Source organism: Netta rufina (assembly GCF_964035555.1).
Source record: "Netta rufina genome assembly, chromosome: 3".
Classification (NCBI taxonomy): domain Eukaryota; kingdom Metazoa; phylum Chordata; class Aves; order Anseriformes; family Anatidae; genus Netta; species Netta rufina.
The window spans coordinates 38,260,595-38,281,445 of record NC_140125.1 but is presented as its reverse complement, the minus strand read 5'-3'; the positions used below and the strand labels follow the sequence as shown (position 1 = coordinate 38,281,445).

The 20,851-nt window shown below is 36.7% G+C and overlaps 1 protein-coding gene across 2 annotated transcripts in view; it reads right to left on the bottom strand.

Moving 5' to 3' along the window:
- BABAM2 (BRISC and BRCA1 A complex member 2) overlaps positions 1 to 20,851 on the bottom strand; it is a 166,785-nt gene that overhangs the window by 28,127 nt on the left and 117,807 nt on the right. For both annotated transcript variants that reach the window (XM_084283295.1, XM_084283296.1), the window contains exons 8-10: positions 14,073 to 14,172; positions 12,046 to 12,116; positions 10,470 to 10,552 (exon numbers count right to left, since the gene is read on the bottom strand). In XM_084283295.1, coding sequence (XP_084139421.1) covers positions 10,470 to 10,552; positions 12,046 to 12,116; positions 14,073 to 14,172 — 254 coding nt within the window. The remainder of the gene's footprint in view (positions 1 to 10,469; positions 10,553 to 12,045; positions 12,117 to 14,072; positions 14,173 to 20,851) is intronic.

Sequence of the window (20,851 nt, the reverse complement as noted above, 5' to 3'; positions counted from 1 at the left end):
TTTCTGATGAAATCAGTCATGAAAACAGGAAATACATATTCCAGGCTCCAGAATTATCTCTGGATAGTACATATTCATCATCGTTTTGCTTCTTTTTTCAGTTCACTGAATTTCAACATCCTCTCTGCTAGCCCAGACCTCTGCTTGCCCAGCTCATGATGCTGGGAAGAAGCACTTGTGGATTTGAAGGAAGGGCCTCAGCCTGAGAAGTTCCCTGAACTCACACCTCTCCAGTTTTTATGAGGTGTTAATGTGGATGAGACCCACATAAATTCACAGTGCAACTTGTTGGTAACACAGATACCACGCTATATAATAATGTTCTTGATACATCTATCAAGGTCTCTGTCAAAAAGATTTTGGCTGGTGAATTTTCTGACATGGCTTCTCCTATGGGAAAGCTGGTCCAGACAGCCTGTACGCTGGGTGAAAAATCTTCCATCTAGCTTCAAGGGAGAACAGCTACCTCCATTTTTTTAACACAGAAATTCCAGTATAGGAAGCCTTATAGGAATCATACTGGTCACTGTACCTATGGACTAACCTGAACAGGTTCAGCCATGAGCATTCTGGGGACCATAATGGCTTAGCACAGATCTCTGCAGCAGCAGATTTCAGGCTACTTTGCCTAATGAATCTTCCCTCAACTCTTTCATGCTGAAGGCCTTTAGCCTACATTCTACTAGAAAAATAAATAAATAAAATAAAAAATGAAAGGGTCAATTTGGCTCGAAATACACACAATTACAAAATACCACAGCTATCCTGCTTTGGTGCATAATGATGTAGCCTTACAAGAATGAGAGTAAGGATGACAAATAACATAACAATGCTATTAGCGTGGAACTTTAGGTTAACAGAGCACAGTCATACAAGTTTGATTCTGTTAATAGATGAGAGCAAACATCCTTCCTGGAGAAAAACAGGTTCTTTGCAGGAAAACGTTATTTTGAAAGCAACATTTCAAAATTTCAAGTGTAAAATGAAAAGCTGTTTGTGGAATTTTAGCTGAGACACTTAGGGCACTTTGGGTGTGTTGATAATCACAGCTGTTTTCAAAATAATTAAGTCTGCCATTGCTATGTGAAATATCCTCACCATCAGCAAAGTGAACGCTTAGAGAGTAAATAAGATGACTTATATACAAAATGCTTCCAAATATGTAAATACTATGGAAAAAAAAAAGTGACAACATTTTTTCCTTAGCTGCATCGGTTATATATTAACTGAATGCACTTCAGTAAAAAAAAAAAAAAGATAGATAAACATTGGAATGTGACGGGTTCTTTGTGGTTACGGAGCAAGGGCAGTATCTGGAATTATAACAATTTCGATTTCGGTGAGTACATGAAATTGACAGCTCCTTCTTTTGTACTAGGAAATGGATCTGGCAACAGAACAGCTCACTAAGGAGCCAGTCGTGTAACAGCATTTGTATAATGATTGATCCTTGTAACTCCACAAAATTTCCTGACCCTGACAAATCAGCACAATATTTAGGAATGGGAAGGAAGTTAGGACCCCAGTGAGATGTTTAGAAGTTAACATTATTAGCTAGTCATTTGGAAGAATTCAGCTGGGATAAGGAAGGAGGAAAAGCGCTGAGGAACCTTTTCTTGAGAACTGCTTTAATGTGTTACCTCCAGAACGCAAGGCTGTTACTGGAAGTGCTGGCAAATACCCAGTTTGCAGTTACTTTGGCGATGTTCATTGTGACATCAAGGAATGCTTAAAGGAATATAATCTTCTTTTTTTCCTATTTTTTTTTTCTAGTTGGATGGGAATGACTTTCAGCTATTACCAGTCTGGGTGAGATTTGAAATAAGAATTGGTGCTTTTTTCAAAATTTTTGCACCATCAATACGTCCTATCCCCTAATGTATTTTATAATAACATAACATCTTTTACAGAAATAGCTATCTTCAGAGTTGAAAACACAGAAGTCATTATTTCTAACTCCACTGCTCTTAGATAGCTCTTCAATCTTTCTGAATAATGGAGACAATGACTTGTGATGGATTAAACAGTTCTGACACATTACAGAGAGTAGATTTGTTTACTTTGTGAATTTCTATGAATCTGAAATAAATGTACCATTTAGATTTTATTTTTTTTTTAAATGAAGTACAAAACCCTTTCTTATTTAAAGAGGACTGCCTAACATTGCTGTATCTATCTTGTGGTTCTCATTGCATTGATAATGGGAACTGCAATACAGTCGAGGCACCAATGGCAACCAGATTTCATTTTATGATTACTATCGTTTCTATTTTCTTTTGATATAGACAGATGATATGGTTGTATGAATATGTCACGTCTTTGTCACAACCAGTATCTCCTTTTTAAAGCACCTCATCCTTCATTCAAAAATAGCATTTTAAAAAAATGTGACCTTGAGTTGTTTAAATACCTTAAGTTTCAGTGTCCTACAAACAAGACTATCAAATTCTTTGTTTAGTCTTACAGAGGAACTAAGTAACAGATCAAAGCAAGAGATTCTTCAAACAGTTCTCAGTTACATTTTTAGACCATGAAAAAGTGATGTAGCAACCTGAAAACTGCTTTTTAATGTCCTCTCTCTTTGGAGTGTTATCTCTCACCTCAACAAAATACTCTTGGACTTTAACAGCAAGACTGGACTACCTGCTAAAAATATCCCATGGCGTATCTCATAATCCTATTCTGAGCCCAAATAAATGGCACAGTGACCTCACAGGTCTTTCCTTCTCTAATTCAAGTAACCATGATTACTTTAATTAAGACAAAGGCTTTTTATTTTTACCTCATTAGCTTCAGCCAGTGACATCTATTTTGCTTTATTTTTACTTCAAATTCTCAAAGATCTTCTTTCCCTCCCCTTCCGTTTTTATTTCCTTTTATTGTTTCTGCTGTAACAGTTTCTATAGTAACTTCTCCAAGTGGTGATGAGATTGATGCTACTAAAAGCTGCCTCTCCTCTATGTGAATTGCATGAAGATTATATTTTAAATACAGTTGCAGTTGCTATCAGTGTAAAAAGCAACCTGTGGCCTTCTCTTGGCCCTTTTCTTCCTATTCCAGGCTGGTGGTCATCGCGTGTTACTGTTGGAGAAAAGGTGAAAACTTTTCTTCTTTTTTTTTCACAGTAAAGGCATGATGCTAAATGCTGAGAAGTTCTACATTACTTTCCAACAGGGCATGAAGACTTTATACTTTTTTTTACCAGAAAAGCACCTGTACAAAAACATTGGCTTCCCTCGCTAATACTTTATGAAGCTTACAAGGTTTGCAAGTAAGTTCTTTTTCCTGTTTTCAGTGCTGCCTGGGATTTGAAAGGAAACTGATTTATTTCATTCTCATTTGTGATCAGCATGGTGCTATCCTGCAGGCCAAGGATAACCTTTTCTGACACACTCTCTGTCCTCTTCTTTCAAACTTAGCTCCATTCAGTCTTAGACCTTTCCAATCAGATCTGTTTAACCTGCCCAGCTTAAGTGTCTTCCTATTCCAGTCCAGAAACTTCCGTCAACTCAAGCCTGCGTAGCCAATCGTCAACTTTATCTTCAGAACTTTAGTTCTGTGGAAGACAGCAAATGCATTACACAAGGTCTAGCTCTACAACAAAACATTTGAATACATAATTCCATTGCCAATGTAAAACCCAATTTGGTTTTCTAAAGGCTACAAAATAAGATTTCTGTTTTATTTCTAGAAATTTTACACCTCTAAAAATTCCATGGTGTTCTCTAGCACCTTGATTTTTTCTCTGACAGCATTGCCTACTACTAAACCCATGGAAGATCCCTGTGAAACCCATGCTGATCCTCTCCTATTTGTTTTCTACTTGCTACTATGAACAATTTTCAGTTTGCTATATCTCACTCCTTTAATGTAATTCTCACCTTAGAGAAAAATTTCCTGTATGGATGCCATATGAGATATCAGAATGTGTAGAAACAAGACATAGGCATGGAGAAAGAAGAAAAAGTACCAAGATCTGTACTCAAGTCCCAGCTCTGTCAATGACTTTTTGTGACCTAATTATATTTTTGCCCAAAATTAAGTATATAAAAGAGGATTATATCACTTTGCTATCTCAGGTATCTCTTGTAAGACTTTATTAGTTGTCTGCCACATACTTAGATATGCAGTAGTACTCTACATAGATCTACTAGATAAGAAAAAGCAATATTTCACTTTTTAGAACAGCGCGATTTGAAAGAATTTATTACAAAACCTTTCAGTCCATTTGTTAAAGTACTTGTAGTTCCTGGGAAAACATCAATTAGTGCCTACAGCAATACACTACTGTTTGAAAGGTATGTCAGATATATGTGTCTCTCAGAAATTAAAAAGATACTATCCACAGCAAAGCGACATTTAAAAATACTTTTGCACTCCACCCACGTAACAGGCCACCATAAAATACCTGTACACCCCAGTTCAGTTGTTTCCTGTTTGCTTCTGTCATACTAATTTACGAATCATCCTTGTGACCACTTTTCCTTTTTTTTTTTTTTTTTTTTTTAACAGATTTTAAAATATGAACCTAAAACTAAATTATACTGATTACAAAACAAATACAGAAAAACAGGAAAAGAAGAAGAAAATAAGACCTGTTTTCAGGTTAACTTGCTTTGATTATGAATACCCAAATACAAAAATGCTCGTTCAGCTCATGCAAAAGTAAATACCCCAGATGGAATCAAAGGAACATGATGTTTAGAGTACTCTTAATGACAAACATTAAATTATCAGCTTTCAATACAAATTTCAAACTAAAACTAGTTGGCAGTGCCCTGTAGGGGAAAAAAAAAAAAAAAAAAGATCAGCAAAAGGTTAATTAATTTACCAAATGCTGCAATGCAGCTCTGGGATTAGCCCCTGACTATGCCTAGGCGTAGAACTGTGTGCTCATGACTTGCGATACTTTTCCATCACTCTGCCCAATCCACAGCTCTGCAGGGGATCTGCAACTTTCTTTGAATTCAGTTAAGTGATACACACCTCACTACACAGAGAATGTCACAGAATGCTTTATTTTGTTGGCATTCGAACAATGTACAAAGTTTTGAAGAGACCCTCTCTCTGCTCAGGGAATATTTTGCTGTAGACAGAATGATGCACTCAGGAACTTTCAAGACCAGATTCAAAGAACTACTGTTATTGACTAGAAGTACTGAGAGTCACAGGAAAAAACTGTCTCATGAGAGACACGTAGCAAACAGACAAAAAATTACTCTCAAGCATAACATTAGAATGGTTCTTGACTTCTAAGAAGCCAGGTTTGCATCACTGGGACTTCGTTAATCTTCAGTTTCTCCAGTTTCATTTCATTTAAGAAAGAAATGACATCCCTATTATCTTTGCAGACTTTTGATTTATTTTTCTTTGATCAGTATTCAATTTCTCTTACCGACTCCTGAAACGTTTATTTTGTTATGCTTGACATCTCTGTTGAGCCATCTTGCTTTCCTGAAACTACCAGATGTTACCCCATTTCCCTGTATCTTATTTGTCATGTTCTCCCTTTTATCCTTTTCCCTAAGTTTTCACAGTGTCATTTTTTCACCCATGGAACAATGAGAAGAATATAATAAAAGCACTATATCGTAAGCCAAAGCACTTCAATTACATAAAAGCTCACAAAGCCATCAAAACATGTAGAAGCTATTTAATGAAATATTCCACTCAACACTTGCCCCTTCCTCAGAAAACAGCTGGGGCAAACAACAGTTTATTTTCCCATACCTTTTCTTGAAGAGGCTTCTCTTTCACAATCAGACTAGCTTCCCTGAAGAAGCAGAGCCAATGCAATCTTTATTCCCTCCACAGCTTATTTTTCCTGAATTGTAAGTGTTAATTGTGATCACTGCCATGCACTGATATTGATGAAGAGGAGCAACTCTTACAGACTATCTTCCTTTCAGCTTCCAAAAGCTATGTGAGCAAGTTTTACATGACAGAAAAAAGAAAAAAATAATAATTCTCAGGAACTACCAAACCCACTCAAATGATTATTCATACTCTAGCAGCACACAGGAGTCATTGAGCATGTTCCAACTGCATTGAACTCTATATCAAAACAACATACACTAGCTACTTTTACATTTAACATTTGTATTATTGCAGTGATATTTACATTTACATTTACCAAGACCTGTAAGTCCTACACAACGAGAGAGCTCTACGGCCAAAACTACAAGCAGATTTAGAGGAATGTTTACAGGGAACAGTCTTCGGTTCTGGGTTCCAAATTACTCAGATAAACAAGTATTTCTTGAACATTTTTATTATCTCAGTGACTGTGGAGTTACTGTGTCAGGCATGTGATTTTTCAAATAAGAATCTGCAGAAGCGATTTCAAAAAGAGGAGTAAGATCTTAGATGAAAGAAAATACTTTTGCCTTGTCACGTAAGCTCTTCTAAACCCTCATAGCAAACAGCAAGTGATCAGAAACACGCTCATTTAGGAAACATCTTTCATTTAAGACTTTATCAAACCTCCTTACTAGCCATTTACTACCACGGAATCTAACTTGTTTATTTAAACAGCTGCTGGAGGAATAGATGAAGGGGCTGATGAATGCTCATTAGCCCTGTTCTGTTGACTATCCAGGAGAGGGACCGTCTTGTTTAAAGGGCAGTATCATCTTAAACTACACCAGCTGCCTGAAAAATTAACACTTATCTAAATTCTAAGGACTATTGCTGCTCTACTGAGTGATTAAAACGGTATCTGAAGCCTACTGAGTTATTTCTGCTTTGAGAGGGAATTGATAGAATAAATTACTTACTTCAATGCAATTTTGTGTATTTACAGGGAGTGGGCATACATTCTTCTTTCTCTGAACACTGCTGGAATAAATTGCACTTTTTTTGCAGTGTACTGTAAACCTGTCTTGCAACTACTAGCACTTTTTCCCTATGTTTTTTTCCTCTCCCAAGCTCCATTTGACAATGATGGCTACCAAAAATTCTTTGCCTTCACTCTTCAATCTGCCTCCCGTTTACTTTCTTAGGCTGTGGACAGATGTGCTAATCCAAATCCAAAGAAAGCTTACGTGAGGAAACCCCAGTTATTTAGCTCGGCCCATCACATAAGCTGAGCCCATTTTGTCTCAGCTGCACTGGCACAAGCTGCTCTGCTGACACACGTCTGCTGATAGCAATAACTAACCAGGAATGCATCAGAAGCTGGCACTGATGACTTCTCCCAAAACAGTGAATGCAGAACAGGGTGTCTGTCCACAGCCTGATACTCCCAGTACAACCTTCCATACCCCAATTAATGCTCTAGGCCTTAAGATGGCTTCTCCCTCCCTAGAGAAAATCCTCATTCCAGCTGAGATGCTCCCTGTTCCTGTTGTATTCTCTGACAGTGGTCACTGCAGAAGTGAACAGACAGCTAAGAGGGTATACAAAACACTACTTCAGTTGGCACTCTCATGGCAAGAAAGCTGCTTAATTAGACTTTCACCTCAGCAATTTGATCATTTGTGAACCTAACAGGTCGCTGGTATTACCCAGTATGGAAGCTGCAATCCTTTAAAGTAAGCCAAGATCAGTGGCAGCAAGTGTTCCCACCAACTTCAGCTAGGTCTGAGGTCGCATACAAACACTGGCAGTTTCCAACATTCTCCATCCCCCAACATATTGCTCAAAGAAACAAAAACTAGTTTAATATCTGTCCTTTTCAAGACATCTTAAACAAATAACCACTAAGACAAGAAGTTTCATTTGCTATTGCAGTTGTACCAACTTCTGTCAATGCTATTTGTGCTGATAACCTAAAAATCTCCTAAGATAAAAATAAATCTTTGAAAAGCCTACATACATATTGGTTTGGAGTCTTACTCTTGTGTCCATACCAATAAGACTGCTTAATTACGCACAGATGTGACTTGTATTTAGATACAGTATAAATACACAGAATGGATGCAGGTATACGTATGAAGAAATATCTACCTCCAGAAACTAATCATAGCTGACTTATAAATAACTAGAGAAAGAAATCAGCAGTACATTGACATTTACTTACAAAGCTTCATTCTGAGGCTTACTCAAAACAGATATCAATATCAAAAGCATTAACCCTGATTAATGATTTCCTCTTCCATGTGGAGGCATGAACTTCTCTGAACATTAATTTCTCCTGTCATATATTTGAAAGCCCTTGGTTCTTACAAGTAAACCACTAAAACAACAGTTCATTTCACCACTCTTTGATCTAATATACCGACTTTAGCAGCTACATTAATCTAGTGATTAAGTTAGCTGTTAGACAGTTGTGTGTTTTAATGTATAATGGCCAGACTTCACTGTTCATTCCATAATTACTGCACAAATCTGTATTTTTAGCAAGTGAAACTGTTTTAAAGTTATTGGTCTTTTTGCACTCCAGAATGATTTTCCAGTTTCTCTCCTCCTTTTCTTAAACTAGGTTTACTCAGTAAAACTACTCTGAATGATTTCATTTCTAGTGTGTTTTACTTCCTAGTTTCCAAGTACATTTGTAACTCTGAATGACCATATTGGCAAAAGTCACCAAACAAAGTTATTTTTGAAAGATCTGGTTGCATCTTCTAAAGGAAATACAACTCACTCTAGGGTTTATACATCTTACAACCTCAATTAAACCTAAAACTTTAACAAAAAATAAGATGCCAGTAAAATTTACTATGGTTCCTTTCATTTGATTTGCCACAGTACTTGCCGTATACTGACCTATTTATTTCTCTCTGAACACTTCCGCTACATACTACAGTAAATATAAAAGGTAGAACAGTTTTCATCTTATGGCTATCTCTCCCAGACATTTTATTAGACGCTTGCTAAATATTCAACCATAATATACATAGTTATGTCAGTGGTTAAGAGATGAAAGCCTACATTACTTCACTCAGGAAATGAAGTGCAGGTTTCAGTCCTTTCATTGCAATATCCTTTAGTGCATGGAACATAAATGTTTTTGCAGTGGATTGTTCAGCAAGCAAGTGATGCAATGACTTACACAGCTAAGCCACTGTATGATTTCTAAGGCCACAGGGTTAATGCATAGTGATAAACTATTCAGTTATAATTGTAGCTTTCATGCCAGTTAAATTGAGCACTCTGAATATTACTTCACAGTTAAAACTTACTCTGTTATTTAACAGAAATTTGAATTTTGATTACTCTGAAATCTAACTGATTCAACATTTAAGTTATATTATCCCAAGGCAAAAATCAGATCCACAGCATAGTGGGTGGTTGAAGAGTAAGTTAAGATCTTATAAGGACAATTTTTCCAACTACATCAAGTTTTCTTTTGTGTTTCCCCCCATGTAAACCATATTAATATAATGGGGTTCTTTTAATTTCAGGTTTGCTGTTTCCAGACCACTTACAATCAGAATTCTTTGATGCCTAGAAGTTTTATGTGATAAAGAAAAAGGCATAAATGAGGCCAATAGCAATGATCTCCAATACAACACAAAGTGAAGGATTTCTCTAAACATTGTCAATCCCCACTTCTTCCTTTAAAAGACCTGGATAAATTCAGATGTCTTTCAGACATCATTAGTTTTCCACATGAAAAGCTAGCCCACAATCACAACCAATGTAAACTGAAATACCGCAAAGCTAAAGTGTTAACAAACACCAACGTTGCAGCTGCTCAGAGTATGTGGTAATTAAAAAACAAAACAAAACAAAACAAAAAAGACAAGAAGCATATTAATAAAAAACAAAGTATAAGATGACTGAATTTTTCCACACGAAAAAATCTTTCATACCAATGAACCCCGCTTTATAAGGAAAATAATAATTTCTGGTTACCATGTATAATGCAGCAATAGAGCCTCACTCACTAATTTCTCCATAAAGTAATTCCCATATATATTAAATTATAAACATCTTTTTGAAAGTGATACAATCTTTATTAAAAAATTCCAAATAATAATCAATCTAGCTACATACTGCATCAAACTATTGGGCATTTCATTGAGCAGAGCTTCATTCTAGGAGTAAGTTTTCGCTCTTAACCACGGTATCTTATTATTTTTCTTTTGTAATGTATTTTCACTACACTAAAGTGTCATTACTATCACCATCATTTCAATAATTCCTGACAGTTATACAAGATTTTAGGTATTCCCAGGTTATGTATAGTATTGGTCCTCATTACTGACATGTTATTGACATTTCGGTCAGGAGGCGTTACATCTGTGAGCTCAGCCTTGAGTCAAGTTACCAGCACATCTTCCCCGAATGCTTTTGGTGCTCTGTAAGGCCAGCAGTACACCTCATGAAAGCAGATCCTCCCTCTTTCTCCAAGTATGATCAGGACTTTGTGTTTTCAAAACGCCATGGTCACATCAAAAATACATTAAGCATTGGGTAAAAATAGCTAAAACTTTTAGATTGCTTCCTGTAATTGTACTTTTTCCCTTTTGAACTCGTATCTTCAAGAGGATAGACATTTGTGCCTGAGGCAAAAAGTTACTCACTGTGAACAAGGAAGCAAAAATCTTTCCACATCAGCAACAGAGTAAGCTTTGTGAAGCCTTCTGCATCATATTCCACCACGCCACTATCAACAAGAAATACAAAAAAGAACACAATTTTTATCTAGCATTCATTCTAATACTGAGTAAGAAATATAAATCTGGAATTACAGGATTTTTTTTTTTTTTTTTTCATTTGTTCAGAAGGTTCCAATACTTGTTTTATTTCTTAACAATTACAAATTTCTAGATAAATTTATGCTGTGTTACTGGAGATTCTTACCCAAATAAAGGCCATATTCATAAATACATTTTAAAATAAAATAAGACCTGGTAACGCGTCTAAATTGACAATAACTGTACACACACAAAATGCCTGCATGTTATTCAGTTTAAGAGAATTTATTAATACACTATTAATGGACATGGTAAAGTTGAAACTGTACAGGCCGAGAAAAGTTTAAATTTGAAAATTAAAAAGAGTACATATAAAGCATCACAGCATGACAGTATAAAATATATATGTATATATATATATATATATATATCATGCTTGTTGTATAGACATTAAAAGTCTCAACCACCAAAAGAAGACATTTGCTAAGTCTGAAGCAGTATCAAGACTCATGAACCATGTCGCAAGTGAAATAAAATCACAGGCATAACCGGTCCATTTCTGTACTGTAGTTTGGATCAAATAATTCTCAGAAGAAAAAAAACAACACGCTTTCATATGGATTAAGCCTACATCATCTCTGTCTGCTCACATGTCCAAATCAAGTCGCTGTTATCTATCTACAGTTGTATAAAATTTGGGTGCATACTAAAAGCCACCTGTCTTCCTACCCTCACTTAAGAGACCAGAGATTTGAAAGGCTCCTAAATATCCATGTCATTTGGAATCACCACACAGAAGCAAAACTCCCCTCCTCACAATGAGGCAAAGCACTGCTGATCAGGCACTTGCTGTCACATCAGCTCCTGGACTTCTGTTCAAGCCAGAATTTAGGTGGAAGACCGAAGTGCCTACCTTTCACAGTGCTGAAACACCCCAGATTCATTGATTTATGAATCGCATGTCTCATCACATCAGTCCACGAACCTCTGAACTGCAGGAATTCAAGACGACTGAAAGCCCTTTCTCTCATGAGACACGCTACAGCTCCATGGTGGGAGCAGATGGTTTCCCAGTCTTGCCTTCATGTCAAGCAGTGGTTTCTGGCAACTGCATGGCTTGGAACCGTACCCCACTTTCCCCTCCCTCCCATTTATGTCACTGCCTATTACTGTATGACCCCCTGAGCCCTATATTCAGCAACAAGAACATTTCTTTTGCACAGGGAGAAAATCCCTACTGTCCTTTTCCCATAATAAGTTGTTTTCTGAGTAAAATCAGATTGGCAACATGCACTGAGCACTGAACTTCATTCCAGTATTTCCCCGGAGGGCAAATTTATATACATCACTATGCAGAAATGACGAGATTTCATCTGGATATCAGTTACAAAACCAAAGACCATGTGCAGAGAACAACACTTTCACGATGCTCCATAAAACAACACGTGAACAGAAAACTTACGTTCCGAAGTGACTCAGGAAGGCTGCAATGTACTCTCTTCTCTTATGGTATCCCTGAATAACGTATTGTACCTCAAAAAAAAAAAGGGGGGGGGAAGAAATCAATAGCTAAAAAAACATTAAAAAAATTTAATGTTGCTTATTTGTCATTTATTCCTTGTTAACGAAGATTTACATGGTTCTGAATCTGAATCCCTACATTTAATTTGCATGATTTTCCTGAAGAAACCTGAAATGCCTTTAAGAGAAGAGTGGATTCTGGCACACAGAAAATCTTGTAAAGAAATTTCTTTACTCACTTCCAAGTAAAACTTAGTATTTCACAATATCCTGAAGCACTGCTCAAGTACGCAAGGTAAAGAGTGAAGAAAAATGCACGACCTTGCCTTGCTGAAGTTTAAGCACGAAGCTGCATTAGGCAAAACATAATTACTTGATGTGACAGTTGGCTATGTGTCAAAATCAAATTCAGGTTATAAAAAAATACAAATAATTTCACATTGGATCTTGGGTGTTTTCTGAAGACTGTGCCTCAAAGAAAATCTTAACACTAAACTCTCTCAGTGGTTTCATGCTGACTCAGGGAACCACCTACTCAATTGCAAGTATCAATTTCTGAGGCATTCTAGGTTTTGAAAGGCTTCCATCCTGGCACAGACAAAATTGAACAATGCTAAACTAGGAAGACCACAGGCAAAATTCTCTTGCATCATGTACGTTTTCTTATTGATTTGAATGACATTACTTAGCAGAACAGTGTGAACAGAGTTTGACCCATGACAGAAACAACGCTATGTTGCCAGGCTGAAAGAGCACCTGGTTTACAACTGGTTGCTTGAGTAGCTACACTGTGGTTCCATATGTGATTCCTTATGTAAATCCCTTTGACTTCCAGAATGAAAACTAAAGCTTTATAAGTCTTTTTTTCCTTACCAAACAGGCAAAGAATAGGAAGAATACTTCTCTTGACCATGGCAATATTAGAATGGCTTGGCTGGTAAATGCTCTCCTAAATTTTTTTAAGAGACCCTGATACAATCATTGCTGTGAGCTATCTTGTACCCCTTAAACTATTTTGTTTATATTGAGACTTATTTCTTTTTATAAAAAATATGATTATTTTGAAGGCTTTGTGTGGGATCTGAAATGTTATTTTGGAAAAGGAAAACATACAATAAGTTTGCTTAATGGAGTGTGTTTAAAAAGGAATAAAAACAGTACTGGGTACTTGCAGATTTTAAAAACAGAATTTTAACAAACAAAAACACAACAAAAACAATTCCAAAGATAGATTACGATAAGTTAAGGAAAAATATTTTGAAGAACTTCTTCTAAAAGATAAAATTATCTTCCTCCTTTGGACAAAGGTAAAAATCATGTGGAAATATAGATAGGAAGTCTGCAATGAGCAGATTCCTACATGTTTACTGAAAATTACACAAAAAAAAATGAGAAGCTTTCAAAATATTGTACTCAGTCTTTTTTGTTTAAACACTAAGCTAGCCAGAACACAACCTTTTCAGTATATGCAACCTTAAGTAGCTACTAGTGCATGAATATCCAAGTAGACAGCTAATTCTGTTCATTTGGATGAGAAGAAAAATCACTGAATCCTCTCTAAGGCATTCGAAATCTACAGCGATGACTATGGTATGAGAACTTTGATTCTTCTGACTAGAAAAATAATATGCAAACTACACGCTCGTAGTTAATAGCTAAATTGTATGTTACACTGCAATATATAATACAACAGCATTTTATCCTAAGCTGCAGAATATCACAAGAAATCCCACCCCAAGATCTGATCCCAAACGCGCTCATTTATTTAACAGATTCATTATCTTCAACACGTTGCTTAGCTGCTCAACTTTTATCAAGAAGTTATACACTGTATAGTTCACGTCAAATATGTTTTGTTTGAACTACCTGGCAGAAGAAAAATGACATCTACAGAAACACTACACTGTGTTACTGTAAACAGTACAACACATGAGGGAAAGGGAAGTTGAGTTCTCTTCAGTAATTTACCTTGTTTGTTAGTAGCTGGCATACTTGGGGTACGTAGTCAATAAGACAACCTCCACCAGGAAAGGCTGGGATGTGAAGGGCAGATGATCCTCCAAGTGCACTAGAAAGAGAAGTTAATTTAGAAGTACATCATACGTGCAGTTCCTGGGATTTGAAAGCGATTTTTACACTGGCCTCTTGCCCTAAATTTAAAGACAGAGGGCTATAATGAGGAAATGCATTTTATGCTGTGGCGATATAAAAAGCATTAAGCGATACCATCTATAAAACCAGGTTATACCACTAGCCATTGTAATTCAACACCTTTAATCAAGAATATCACTAACACAAAGCACTGTATAAGGAAATAGTTTTTTTTTTTTTTTTTTTCATTATAAACAGTTACATTTCTTAACCCTCTTCAATCAGATGCACCACATTGCAGTTAAGATATCTTGCCATAGATGGATGAGACCATTTTGGGTCTTGAAATACTGAAAAAGCCACCTTCAGTCAGAACAGCTAAGAACAAACGCAGTAATTTGGACTGACGAGTAATAGATGTCCAGACACAACGTCAGTCATGCCATTTATTCCAGTTTTTGGCCCCTCCAATACAAGACAGATGTTAAGCTAATTGAAGGCATACCAATGCCTTCAAGTATGTAATGGAAAATAAAGAGAAGACAGAAAATCTTCTCAGAAGTGCACAGTGATAGGATGAAAGGTAACGCAGACGTGTAGCAACAAAGGAAGGTCTGGTTAGCTATCAGGAAATAACCAAAGAGTGGAAGAGGGGCCCTGAGGGCCTCAGGAATCTCCATCTTCAAGGTGCTCCAAAGCTCGGCTGAATGACTGCCATGAACAAACTATCTAAACTGGTCCTGCTCTGAGGAAGGAGTTGGCTCAGCTAACCTCTGTAAGTTCTCTCCGACCTAAATTGTTTTATGGCTATATTATACGATTCTATGGTTTTGTTCATCCCCCAAGAGAAGCAATGGGAACAAAGATATTCTTTATTCATGCACAATATACCAACTGGAAATCTGAATGATGGAGATCCACAGAAATAAGATTATTTCAGAGATGTATTTACGCTGCTCAATTAATTGCCTTTGTCATAGGATGGAAAACTGAAGCACGCCTGCTACTGCTGAGGATCTAAGCTCCTTCAGCGTGGAAAGATCTAGCACTTTTTACTTAACTTGGGTTGCATAAGGCAACAACCAGCTGAAGTCCATGGTACTTTCTTTTGGCAGCATTGACCTAAATCTTTCTTATAGTCTTTTACCAATCAAAAGGGATATGAATTTCCATTACGCACTGTGGCTTACATCATGCACTAAACATCCAGAACCTTGTTGGGTACAATTAAAAAGCTTCAAACGCTAAATTACTTTGTGGCCTTCTGTTTACATGCTGCTTCCATGAAAGATTAAACTGGCTGGAAACAAGGATCTTCTCAGCAAAACAAGGCTCTTGTTCTCCAGTGGGACCTGCCCTTCTATTTTCCTCAGTACTTGATAACGTATCACTTTGGTAGGTATAAAGGTCTGCAATCATACATCCCTTTGAAGGAACAGAGCCTAAATAAATAAAACTTGTAATGAGGTATATGGAAATCTGCTACTCAGGCAAAACAGTCTGGGTTCAGCAGACTGTTCACCACATGGAACAGTTCTGCAGGTCTGGATTTTGCATATGCAATGATGAAAGAAAAAAGCCTTGAGTACACCACAGCTACACGAAAAAAAAAAAAACAAACACTTTTCTAGCAGAAGTCAGACTTGAATGGGATTTTTTTAAAAAACTCAGTTTCCTTGCTGCTATTCCCTTACAAAAAGTACTCGCATGGGAATGCAATTTTGCTGCTTGCAGATGTCAAAAACAGCAAAGCATGACTACTAGATTATTAAGAAATTAGAACACATCTGAAAGGGTTGTTTGTTCTTAGGAAACTGGAAGCATAATGGGTCCATGAGTCTTTTATGTTGGAGAACGAAAGACTTGTCCCTCCTGATGTATTACCAGGGGGTGAACCTTACTTTAAGATTCTGGCTTTGAGCTTATCAGGTATGTCCATGAAAGACTCCAATCTCATACTCAGAGCAAATGGTACTGTCCATTTTGCATCCTGCCTTGTTTCATTCGCAACTATGTCCAAGCTCACCCTCTGAGCTCAGACTCCATAGGAGATGCTCAGATGACTACAGAAGAAATTACAGGCTCCTCTCTTAATTACAATAGCAGGCATGAAATTAGAAGAAATTTCTACCAGATTTCACATGCAAATAAAATCCAAATATCACCAGTTTCCAATACATCTTCCAGACTGAATTATCGATTTGTGACTATGGGCTTCCCATTTTACCTGAACCCATATTCTGAAAGTAGCCAATTTACAAAAACATGTTGACATAAACAGGGATTCAACCCTTCCTAAATGAAAAAATAGACTGGTACTAGGTGTGGCTTCTGAGAGAGAGAACCCTACACAGAGAGAAGGCTGGAATTTCTAGTATAATTATCCTGTGAAAACAGAATAAAGCCGTACAAAATGTAATTTGTGTTCTGTAGAAATAATTATGGGTAGGGAAAATTAAGAGTGGACAGGCATCTTTGTTCCCTCTATTGGGTCAGAGAATTTGCTTATTAAATACTTTAATAAAACACTGCATTTGCACAGGACTTTGCCTCTGACAAACTCAAAACTTTCTATAAACACATAATAATTAAGCTTCAACTGCCTTATGAAGTTGATGTTTATCTTTTATTTTTGAACATGTAAGGAAGCTACTGCTCGGTATTGGATTTGACCATGTCTGTGCCATGTCAAAGGGACACACCTTCAGTACCTCAAGTGTGAGGCACAGCAAGAGGCTATCCTTCTCATGACCTTATAATAAACCTGCATCTGAAGAAAGAAGTGATTTAATGTCAAATAAGAAGCAGCTGTAAAATGTGCAAGGAAATACGTAAAACAGAGAAAACCAGGCAAGTGTAGCTCAGTATTTAACGTTCCTCAAGCCTAATCAGAAGAAAGAATATAAGAAAAAATGTTGTTAGAAGCCTTTTAGAGTCAAGGGCATTGTTTGCCAAAAGATTCCACCAGTGCACACTAAAGATTCCTGCACTTCAGACCTACTTTTCAGATAGCAGAGCCTCTTAGAGGATAAATCTTACGTAGTCTGTGATTAAGCTTTCCTTCTTCGTATCACTGTCATACACACTTCCCACAAATAAAACACATTTTTATACCCAAGAATAAAAACAACTTCAGTATCAGGTTTCATAACATTCATTTTATCAAGATGACTGAAAAAACATCAAGAGTTATAAAGAACAAATGATTTTGTTTTTTTAACACAAGTAATTAATATAGCTCCTCTACAGCTGCCAGAGTAAGTCCAGTTTCAGAACAACCAAACAGAATTGTTTGTTATTTACACTTTTTTTTTTTTTTTTTTCCAGTAACCTGGTACTTTTTAAAGGCCAGAATTCTGATTCTGACTTTCTATAATTTACTATCATTTTGAAGCAACTGTCTTAGTGGATGCTATTTCATTAGGACTGGTACCGGATGAAGATAAATACATGGTAGATCTACCTATCTATGAGATAAAGATGCATAAACATGTTGGAAGGCAGAGACAAAGATCTGTTGGCCTTGTCATTTTATTAACTTGCTGCTACGCTAAACCTACTGAGCTCTGCAAACCAACTTTGTACATCTGATCTGTACATCTTTGTACATCCTCATACATCTGACAGACCAGAGACTCCATTGCAGCAAGTTCCTGCTTTCTTGGGTTTCCAGTGTCAGATGCAATGTGATTCTGATCCACCTTCAGTGAATTAAACAGGATTTTGTGATGGACTCCATACTGAATTCAACAAGAGCAGCAGTCAGCCTACATTAATAGCAGTTCTGTTCTGAGACACACTGAAACGCAAGAACAGATAGCGTAGCTGGAGTACGTTTACATTTCTGCTGTTGACTTGTGCATTCCAAGTGAATTGCTCTGTCTGTCTCTCAATGGATCTATTTATTCAAGCCCGCATTTAAAATGCAAAATTCTTTCCCATTTGTTGATAGCTTATAATTACATTAAATGGTCTTTCTCAAGAAATGATCCTTGAAAAAAAAAAGATAAAAAGACATAGCATTATTTCACAGGTTTATAGAAGTGCCTGTTCTTGTTCCTGAGTATTTAGCTGTAAAGAACCATTTAGTTCCCATTCCTTAAAAAGGCCACCTACATGGGAAGACAAAAATTGCTTCTAAGTCCCAAGCTCAGAAAAGTTAATGGTTAGGCAAGGCAGACTTAAAGGCATGATGGAAGATGCTCCTACTCCCATCCCTAGCCTACCTCTTTCCCTGCAGTTCTGCCCCATTCTCTCTTGGGCCTGCTGAGCTCCCCTATACTCCTTTCCTTATCTCACCTCTTCCCTGCAATCCATTTTGCTGCCCCTTTTCTTGGAGCAGAAAAATGTATGCAAGTATTTTTCTACATCACTGGGACATTATGAGATGAGTCTGAAAATAAGGATTATTTCAGACTATTCCTTACATCTTGCAGCGTCCTGCAAGAATCCCAGTATCACAGTTTATAAAGTTATGTGCTGACACAGGTTATGGTGCTGCAGATAAGCACCCATGCGCATTTCGTACTCTCCATATGTTTTGCTCTAATGGCTTTTATCTGTTACCATTCTCTGTGCCTAAAATTCCATAAGCTTTTCTTTGAAAGACGTATCACAAACAACAGAACATCTAAGGAGATTTTTCAGGCTCTGAAAAGAAGATATCTGGCACAATGGTATTTATTTTCGCTCCAAGAGGGGACTAAAAACCATGCATTTGTGAAGGTGGTCCAGAATCGTAAGAAGTATATTCCTGCATACAGTGTTAACATATTAAATAGATTTATTTCAGAACAAAGTGGTACATAATACTGATTGCACTCAATGATGCTTATAATCCAATGTATTATTTCTACAGATAAAATAAGAAAATGACAACTTCAATGGATATGAAGTTGAAGATTTGCCTAGCTTTGAAAATATAAATACACAAAAAACTTGCCTCTGCATGGAAAGACTTTTTATACTGGTTCAAAATAACTAAGAGCTTTTCTCTCAGTGTGGCCAATGTTAAAACATGTCATATCTACTTACTAGTGATGGAAGGTAGACTTTAGACTCTATAGACTATAGCCCTTTCTTTTACAAGGATACACCCTTCTTAACTCTGTAAGTTTTCACCTGCTTTATTTTGAAACTGAAGTACGTTTCAGACCTACACAAGCATTTAAGGGTTTATTACTCATGATGGGTATAAGCAAGAATAGCCTGAAGCAGGTGGAAAGAAATTCCCTTCTTTTTGCTCTTTTTTCCTGATTTGAGACACTCATATTATGGGCTTTGATCTCCTTCCCTGTTCTCTTTCTCCTTTGTTGCTAAAGTAAATAGTTCACTTTTTTTTTTTTTCTTTTGCAGTTTCATCATTTTAGTACATTACACCATTTGGCACAGGAGACACAAAGAACCACATCAAATAAAAGCACGTGACCACAAAAGCCTTAAGAACCATGATCCCAGATTCGTTGTCAGTTTACCATTTTTCAGACTTGCTCGACCATCAAATCCTCCCTATCACATTAACAACGTGGTGCTTTGCAGGAGATCTGGAATAGTGCTTCAATCAGCAATACAGAGATTAACAATAAAATAACAGAACATTACTCTTACTACTGAGAAATCAGTCAGTCTAGACTTGTGACAGTGCTTTCTCCCCCTTCTAGTAATACTCAATTTAAAGCAAATATAATTAACATATTGTTTGTCCAGTCATATCTACTACAAGGTAAAGTGTATCCCCCCAGAAATTCCTACCTTAATTTTACAGGAACGACTTAGAGACACAACATGCTTCTATTTTTACAGGAATACAGGAGACTTTTAAATTAACTATTAACTATTTCTACTTCAACTCAGGTAAAATGAAAATGTATGTTTCCAGCTAACTTGATATAATATGACGTAATGATGTTATTGAGGGTAAAGAAAAAACACAATCACAAGTAAGTCCTAGAGGAAAAACTACACAAAAACTATTTATTTGGACAGAGAATCCTGGTCAAACACTAAAAGTCTGGCCAAGTAGAGCCAAAAGGATAAATAACATCTTTCTTTCCTTGACCTACTAAAGGTTCAGAGTAAATACTTCTGAGTTCCTCCTGACTGGTGACTGGAAAAAAATACAAAACAATCACTGTAAAAAAAGTGGATACTAAGAACAAAATGTATTTTAGCTTCACAGACTGTGCAGAAAACTGCAACTCAGGCTTTTTGAGCTCTGTTTGCACCTCTTCTGCTGACTTTGTATGTTCTAGCACGTCACTGCAAACCACTTCACTTGCCCACTTACAATGGTCGGATGCTTACACTGAAGTAGACTGAAGTTTCATAATCTTCATCGAATAGTATAAAGCTGTGGGATGAAGTCATCTTTAAGTGCTAATGAATACTGCTTTGCTTGGGTTATTCCAACTTTGGTATTCTGATATAGGTAGAAATTGTTAAAGAACAGTTTTCAGTACTATATATTCCGTTTTAGACAAAGTGGGTATACCAACAAAAGAATTAGATTAACTGTATAGAGTTTGGGTTCTAGTAAACTTTAACAGGTTTACACACAAACCATAGCTCAGGTGATGCAGAACTGAAAGACTTAAGGGGATAGGAACTCTGTCCCCAGGATTTTACTACTCCTGAGGAAAAAAAGAAACACAAAGCAT